We start from the raw sequence: 8,882 nt of genomic DNA, 5'->3' as shown, positions 1-8,882 counted from the left end.
TATCTTGTAGATGAGTAGTTTATACCAAACAAAACAGATACATTTTCTGAAGCTTAGTTAATATAACAGAAACACTTGAGGCTTTTTTTTGCTGCATCACATCACAAATTTATTCAAGTCAAAAATACATTTTTATAGATATTTTCCATCTGTCTGCTACATGAAATAAACACTATCATCAGGTTGATTATTTACATAAATCACAAGGTTGTACACAGAAAGACAACAAAGAAACCCAGAGAGAGAGAGAGAGAGAGGGTGGTGTGTGCTGTGTGGTCAGTGTACAGCATCCACAAAGGGCCAGTGTCTGAAGCAAACAATCATGATGTCAAGGCGTGGACAAATAAAAACTTGCCAGAGGTCAACACACACCAGACAGTAGCATACAGAGCTCTGGCAGACATGAACCAGCACATTCAAGAGGGAGAAAACAGAACAAAGTCATATCAGGAGAATGGCTGTCTCAGAAATGTGAAAGGATTTAACATTATTCAACATCAGTCCAAGAAGTTAGCACAGAAATAGCCAAACTGTTCAAGTCAGGGGGAAATGTCCTGCCAGACGAGTGTAGAAATTATCATGGACGTTTTATTTGGATTAACAGAGGCACTGTGTTTGCAAATTTGAACTCTTTACATCAGGTGAGATGGTATGTGAAGTAGGTTCATCATATCTGTGCCATGACAGCAAAAATATGTCTGTTGTGTTAATTAAGGTCCAAAACATTTGAAACCCAGAGGATGAGAAGCTGGTAAAATACTGCATGCTGATAATAAGGGCAGTACCCGCTCCAGGTGTGGTGGAGCAAATTCTTATTTACAGTGATGACCTGACTGACATGGCTGGATCGTATGTGCATATCCACATGACTGTTTGTCTCTGTGCATGTCCTCACTGTGGCAGAGCTTTCAAGATGGCGTTCACCTCCTCTGCTACTGCTGTCAGCGCAAACTCAAACTGGTCCTGATCAGGATGAGAGAGAAAGAGATGGGGACAGGAGAAAAAGAAAAGTGACAGATGTAAAGGGAGGTGGTTGGAGTTAAGTGTGTTGGATTTAGGTGCAGACATAGCAAACATACACAGATCTATCATACCTTTGTGCGGACCAAGCCAGGTCTCTGGTCTCTGATGTGCTCCAGTGAAGCTGCAATGTCGATCTCCTTCACTCCTACAGACAACAGGAACAGTAAGAGAATCAGGACAGCAGTTTGAGAGCGTACCTGACACTGTTCTGCTTCTGCAGATATATACTTCCATATTAAAACTCACAACTTTCAGATCTGGCTTTTAAGATACACAGCAAAGTGGTTAATTTAATAGTTATGTGAAGAATATAAGCATTAACCTGCGATGCAAAGCTTTAGTTGTGGTATCTAAAACTATCTCTAACTACGGTGGCCCGGAAAGTTATTTGCACAAACTTTATATGAAATGCAAAAAAAAAAATTTCACTGGACACCAGAAACATTTCACTGAACCAAAGAGATGAGAGTATGCAATAATAATTCAAAAACATGAAAGTATTTCTGACAACGCAAAGAAAAATTCATAAAATGCAAAAATATTTAATAAAAGAATGTTTTAAATCCCCCCAAACACAACATATGTCATGAAACAAAACCCTTAAACAAAATGCAAAAATATTCCATGAAAAATAATAAATAAGTCATGAACTGTAAGAATATTGTAGTGTTTCATGAAATATTTCAGCTTTTTGCTTAGTGTTTTTGTCCTTCATGAAATTAATTTGCATTTGTGAATTTTTCATGAACGTTTTTGCTCTCAGATACATTTTTATGCTGTTCAGTAAAATATTTTTTTTGCATTTCACGTCAATAAATTAAAATAATTTCCAGCTATTGCACCACAACTATGAGGAATAAACCCCTTCAATGACACAAGCATTTATGCCTCTCTTCAAAGTGAGTGGAATAATGTCACTATACTGTAACTCTAGCACCATCTGCTGACCACAGTATCAGCACAACAAAGCATGCAAAGCGAACAATCTCTTTATCACAGAGTTCATTTGAGAGTGGTGCTTCACATGGGCAGTCAAAAACCGAAGAGATTCTCCACAGAGCTCCAACATGAACATAGTATCAAAATGTTCAAAATCCTCCAAAACGTTTCAAGCTTGAATTATGTACTGTGTTAAACCCTGTATAGGTGCATTTCAACCAAGAGTTCCGGGGTCTTTTAGCCCCCAGAACTACTTTCCCCAGAACTAAAAGGCTCCTGTGCCCCCATTGTTGTCTGCGTTCGACCGCAGGCTGAAGTCCCGGGTAGATTGTTCAGGAAGTGACGTATGGAGAAAAAAATATATATTAAATAATATTTCGAAATCTTAATAAAAAACTTAACTAGTATGCATTCCCAGGAACTCCCTCTGTTTTTCAACAACTGTGTAAACTCCATAAACACTGTTACATTCAACCCAAAGTCCCAGGACCTTTGAAAAGTACTACCCCCAGGTAGCAGGGGCTTTTCAGGGGGAGATTATCTCCCCCTGAACTAAATTTAGACGCTGGTTCCTATGGTCGAAATGCACGTAGTTCAGGGGTAAAGTCCCTAGTTCCGGGGTAAACTTCCTGCGGTCAAAAAACGCCATATGTGTGTGCTGCTGTGAGGGACTCACCCTTGGCCATGCGGTTCAGCACCATGTCTATGAGGATGTAGGTGCCAGTCCTGCTAGTGCCGTCACTGTGGGAGTGACAGGACATTTTTTTTAACCCCAATCTACATTCCCACTGACACAACAATCATTTTCTGGTATTCTTAAGACATCTAATGCACTTATTTGTTTTGTTTACTCATCTAATTTTCTTTTTTTTTTACCTGCAGTGAACAATGATCGGACAGGAGCGACCTCTGTAGCATTTATTCACCTTTCTGAAAGACAGGAGCAAGGGACGGCAGAGACAGAGAGGAGAACAGAGAACAGAGAAAAGGCTCTGTTATGAATACATCTTAATCTTCTCAAACTGACCTTGTTCACATATTAGTGAATGTTATTGTCAGTAGTGAGACATTTATAAATGCAGAGGAACAATTATGAATGTCTCCTTTTATCATTGGTTACTTGTGGGGTAATACGAGGGAAACAAATGTGATAAATCTAAGGCGGATAGGGAAAAGACTTGTGTATGTGACAGATAAAAACAGTCAGATTGGGAACAGGGAAAGAACATTAGGAAGGAGGTTATTTCAAAATGCAGGGGGGAGGTTGTGGAGGAAAGTGAGATGGTAAAACAGGAAAGAAAAAAGTTTAAAATAAGGAAGCCACAGATTCACTGTCCCTCTTGCAGTAGCCAGTCACACCTGCCAATGCTCATTTTTGTGACTATGCAACTGGAGCCAGAGTACTAGCTGCAAACCACAAAAATGACACTGGGAGATGTTAAAATACAAACCTGTCAACCTGCACACTGGGAGAGAGGGAGAGAGAGAGAGAGCTCAGGTGATGGAAGGAGTATGAAATGCAGCAAAGAGGGGATTTCAATGGATGACACACTGAAGAATGACAGGGGAAGTGGACTAATGAGTCACAGTAGCATTACACATGCCATCCTCGCCACCTGTTTGCTACATCAGATGTTTTCTTCTAACTGAGACGGAATCTAACAGGAACTAGTATGCGTATTTGTGTGGTTTGTTTACCTGCGGAAGTCGAGCAGGGGTCTTGTGGAGGTGGGGATGCCGTCAGCCGGCCAACTCAGAAGGTGGAACTGCGTCAGAGTTCTAGTCTCCTGCGTCTGGACGTTCTTGAGGTAGAAGCTACGCACCAGGAAGTCCTTACACCAGATGTGCTCTGACACCAGGTTCACCTGAGGAACACAAAAAAAGAGAGGGGTGGCAGAAAGACCAGAGGGAGAAAGAGGGGAAACTTTGTTTAGACTTATATTATGAAGAAGTTCCTTTTTATTCACTTCCTGTCGTAAAATGTTGGATTTCTCCACATCAACATGGAGATGCATAAATGATTATATTGGCTAACTGTGGAGGCTAAATTAAAATCACATCTCCTGTCATTTATGCAAACTGTTATATGGAATAACACACCACAGTTCTTTTGTGATAGACTCAAATTTTCTGGTTTCAATCACAGGTATACGACACGTCATGTGAGCACTGGTTATCTGCTAACACCAAGTCCTAAAACTAAATGTATGGTGAAGTCTGTTCTTTTTAGAGGTTCCTCTGCATGGAATCAACTCCTCACCAACATGAGAATGATCAAAAACAGATTTTCTTTTAAAAAGTCACTCAAACAAATGCTGATAAATTCCTCATAGACGTTATTTTGTAATCACTGTTTTTAAAGTCTTTGTTTTATTATTTATGGTGCCATGTGTTTGTGAGAATTTTGTTTTTGTTTCCATTGTTTTGTAGTTCATTGCTACTCATCGTTTATTTGTTCAGATACTTATTTTATTTTTCATTTTCATTCTTGTTTTTTATAATTGGCTGTTATTGCATCTTTGTTTTATGGATAATATGATATCTTAAATAATTGTTTTTCTTGTTTTTGTTTTGTTGTGTGGACCCCAGGAAGAATAGCAACCACAAAGTGGAAGCTAATGGGGATCCTAATAAAAAAAGAAATAAAGAAATAAACATACCTTGAAAGACTTTTAAAATCTTTTCATTGCAAACATATTTCAGGCTATTCATTTTTCCCTGTTGACCAATTGTTTTGACTTTTGTTACTACGGCAAAACAAAGACGCAAAGGCCTTGATATTTTGCATGTTCATATCCCAAATATGATAATACAAAGGATGCTGCCAGAATTTCTCTGTGAACACAACTGAAGAAAAATGCACCAATAATTGATATGGCCCTAATTTTCCTTCACAGAAAATGTGGTATTGATTCAGAAAACAAAGGATCAATAGAAAATGTGCAAATTCAAGAATTTAAACTCCATATTTTTGCTCTAACTAAAGTAAATATCTCTCTTTTGATATTCCATATTAGTTTCAGAGATCTGACTTTGATTACAGAGCTCTCAGATTCATGTTGGAGTGGTCTTTAGTTTTTACATAAAACTGCTTAAACCATCCTACCATGACAACAGGTCTAAAGCCACCAAGCTGTTTAGAATACACTGAGTGCTTGTTCATGAACAGCATTAAAAAACACACTGGTAGATTTGGAATCAAAGGTTATAATCTATAGCAGAAAATGAACCTCATAGATGTGGTAGAGTGAAGAGCCCTCGTCAGGCCAGTATCGTTCGCACTGTTTCTCTCCATCTTCCACCAGAGCTGACATCATCACTATCACCGTGCAGCCGTTCTCCCACACCATCTGCACGTGGGACAGAATACATCATTGAAAAACATGTATGCATACATGCTTGCTTACTCCCCACATAATAAATCTGACATCTTTGGAATCACCCCTGAGGTTTGAATTTGAAAATAAATGCATGAATCAGAATAAGAACGATTAACAGAGAGGCTAAGAAAAAGATATAGGGAGAATTGCCATACCTGCCAGAAATCAGCCACAGTGTGAGCCATGGGTCCCTGTGTGGCAATGTAAGCTGGCTGGCGAGGGTCATGATCACACTGTGGGTTAAGCAGGAACATATCCAGACAGTAAGATGCTTGTAAATACATAAGTAAGTATTCTAAAAATCTCAGTATTGTTAATCTCTTGTTGGCTTTGTGAGCACAGCACACAGCACCTGAGGCATAAGAATAATGGCTACTTCTTTTGTCATCATTTACCAAATGTAATCAACATATATATGAAATGTTTGTTTTTAGAGTCCTTACAATGGAGCTGGCATTGATGTAGTCGTGTTTACTGGGGTTTACTTCAGGCTTCAGCTTCACTCGTGTGTGATCATCTGTATAAAAAAAAAACAGGTATCAAAAAGAAGAAGTCATTCAGTAAATAAACATAGCAGCACTATCTAAGTTTACCATTTCCTCTGTACTATGCAGTGTATGTTTTTGTGTTTTGTGCTTGCATAGCTATTGCAGTGATATGTTGTTCAATGACTCAAAATTGATGACATCACACATAGTGATACATTAATGAACTTACAGGGGAGGGATTCAGCGTGTCTGTTTTTGTCCATGTTGCTTGGTGTTTGAGCCACAGCGACTGAACTGGGGTCAGCCTGGTAGGAGCACAAAGCCTCCCACTCCTTCTGCAGGCGATCTTTATTACGCAGGTGATCCTCCATGTAAGCCTGATGGAGAGATGACCAATTAAATGTCAAAAAATTCCTTTTCTGCATCAGAAAATCCACCGGATGTGTTTTTGACTCACCAGTATCATGTGACCAGTAGAGATGTCCATGTTAGACTGAGCAGGCTCTTCACTCCAGGATGGCGTGGAGCTGTGGGTGGAGGATGGACTGTGCTGGGGGCCATCACTAAACTGGGAGGAGACGCTGCTGACACGAGAGGTGTCGGTACCCCTTCGACCGCCTGCACCTGTGGGTATGGCGGACCCGGCCATGCTGCTGCCCACACAGTCCTGACGACAGAGGGAGGACTTAGAGGCCATGTGCTGCCGACACAGCTCCTGTGAATAAGGAAGGGGAGGAAAAATGAGAGAACAAAGGTAAGAAATCAATGATGTGCATAAGCATGACACTAATTTACTGTATAGCAAATTTATGAATCATTTTATGTAAAAAAACTAGCATAATATGACAAATACTTAACCCTCCTGTTATGTTACGGGTCAAATTGACCTTTTTAAAGTCTATTTTAGGTAATATATGCCTTCCAAACCAACTAAATGTAGCATAAAAATCTGGGCAGCATGTGACAGAAGAGGTGTCACATCATAAAAATTAAAAAAAATTAAAAAAAAAAAAAAAATCTATATCATGTTAAACTATTGTATTCATATTTAGGGCTTTCCAATGTACAATTAAAAAAGTTTAACATGGATTTTAATGAAAAACGAGCGAGTTATCCTCATTGAACCATGATCTGTGAGAATTAAAGAACACCAATGGACTCAAACTTGATTTAAATGGTTAGTAATGGAGTAAAAAAATAGATTAAAACAAATGTGTATTGGGATTTTTTTGGGGTTCGGACACTTTTGGATAATTGAATATGCCCCGGATCAAATTGACCCAGGAACATTATTGCTGTTCCAGAGAAAAGAACATAACAGGAGGGTTAAATAGTGTTATTTTTATTGCAAGTCTAGAACAGAAGTTAGGGATGGCATGTTAAAATGGAGCTGATTCATCTAAATAACAGATGTAGAATTGCATAGGCCAGGCCCTTCGACTATACATGTTATGATTTCTTATACTTCCCAACCCATTAAACATATAAATAATAAGACCAAAAAAAAAAAACAAGACATCGACATGTCAAAAGCAATCCTTGTTTCAGGACTGTCATCTCTCCATGTTGCCATACCTGATAGTCAAAGTGTGTTTCTGCTCCTCCCTCTGGCCCTAAACCGAGCTTTCCATTGGCTACTTGCTGATTGTAGTGCTTGAAACAAGCTACCGCCATGGCCAATACCAGCACACCACCTACGACTGCCATGGAAACAAGGGTGATGACTGTCCCGCTGGACCCTTGGGAAACCCTGGAAACCTGAGGGAGACCCCGTGCATCCGTCCTCTGGGAAAAACAGACAACATGAGAGAGAGATGTGAGAAACATGCTGACAGTGGATAAGAAACACAAAGAAAATAGATTTGTATCTCCTGAGAGCGCAGTTTCCATTTGTCGACATGTTACGCTCGCTTTTCAGAGCACTCAGGCCGATGTCGATTCACCAGGGAAACTTCACTGGTCTCTAAAGGTCACTTATTTCATTTTACCAACACATGTGTCTATATATAACTGTATGTGACAGTAAGGTTTGCTTAGTGAGAGGTTGATGTTGACTTTTAAAGACAGAGGTCTGAGAGGTCATGGTGGTATGATACAGGAAGCCATTACAAAGACAGCAGGGGGCTCCATGGATATCAGTGAACCTCTGTAGACTATGACACATCCACTGTGTGTCATTACACCTCTTTCTTCAGCCAACACAAAATAAACTCCATTCCAGTTAGTCATTTTTTGGTCAGGTGTCTTATGTGTCTCAGTGTTCAACTAAATCCTTGTTTTCTAATTTAATTCACATTCTCACTTGATTGCACTGACACATTCATATGTACACAACAGAGATATAGGTGATGAATATGAGGCCTCGTATGTGGCTGTTTGTGCGAACAGTGAATAATGAGGTTAATGACACTTATGACTGTTGCCATAGCACCTAGGATCTAGGAGCCACAGTAGGGGGGGGGGAGGGAGATAGAGGATATAAAGCACCATGGCAACAAGTGAAAATGCTGGTTGTTACTATGTGTCGCCTTGCTGATTTGTTCTGGTCGACTGGCCTCCAGGTGGTCCACATACACAGAGATTTACACACAGCTACACAGAATGTCGCAGCACAGAATGTAGCTGTGCATGAAAAACAAACTATAGTTGAGATGAATGTATTGTGTGTGGAGTGGCATCACATAAAGCTATTTGCTAGTGCTCATTAAGTCATTATTTCAAGTTGAAAATTGAGCTAATGTTTACTTTGTATATACTTTGTATTTGAACTGTTTCATCCGACTTAGACACAGAATACTCTGCAACTACAAATAAACCACCAACTATAAAATAATAGGAATAACTCATTGCCTGTACATGAAGATGAATTTAGCATCTTTCCACCCATTGTACAAAAATGGGGGGGGGTTGTCGAGTCTTGCATCTATTTATACAGTCCAAAGTCAAATCACAGTATGGAGGCAGTGGTTGCCACCACGTGAAAACTACACATCCTCATTGGACTCGAGCATGTCTGACAAAGAGTAGGGTCCTCGTATGGATAGATTTCAGT

General features: G+C 39.6%; 1 protein-coding gene across 1 annotated transcript in view; it reads right to left on the bottom strand.

Annotated features, from left to right (window-relative positions):
• Window positions 1-88: 88 nt before the first annotated feature.
• Window positions 89-8,882, bottom strand: part of ptprna (protein tyrosine phosphatase receptor type Na) — a 29,364-nt gene continuing 20,570 nt past the window's right edge. Inside the window, exons 14-24 of the mRNA XM_034694729.1 lie at window positions 7,406-7,615; window positions 6,288-6,545; window positions 6,060-6,207; window positions 5,786-5,859; window positions 5,498-5,575; window positions 5,193-5,312; window positions 3,661-3,827; window positions 2,839-2,892; window positions 2,639-2,703; window positions 1,095-1,168; window positions 89-963 (exon numbers count right to left, since the gene is read on the bottom strand). Of these exons, the coding sequence (XP_034550620.1) occupies window positions 892-963; window positions 1,095-1,168; window positions 2,639-2,703; window positions 2,839-2,892; window positions 3,661-3,827; window positions 5,193-5,312; window positions 5,498-5,575; window positions 5,786-5,859; window positions 6,060-6,207; window positions 6,288-6,545; window positions 7,406-7,615 (1,320 nt within the window). The 3' untranslated portion in view covers window positions 89-891. The remainder of the gene's footprint in view (window positions 964-1,094; window positions 1,169-2,638; window positions 2,704-2,838; window positions 2,893-3,660; window positions 3,828-5,192; window positions 5,313-5,497; window positions 5,576-5,785; window positions 5,860-6,059; window positions 6,208-6,287; window positions 6,546-7,405; window positions 7,616-8,882) is intronic.

The sequence above is a fragment of the Notolabrus celidotus genome, chromosome 10 (assembly GCF_009762535.1).
Source record: "Notolabrus celidotus isolate fNotCel1 chromosome 10, fNotCel1.pri, whole genome shotgun sequence".
Taxonomy (NCBI): domain Eukaryota; kingdom Metazoa; phylum Chordata; class Actinopteri; order Labriformes; family Labridae; genus Notolabrus; species Notolabrus celidotus.
This window is presented reverse-complemented; position numbering and strand designations above follow the sequence as displayed.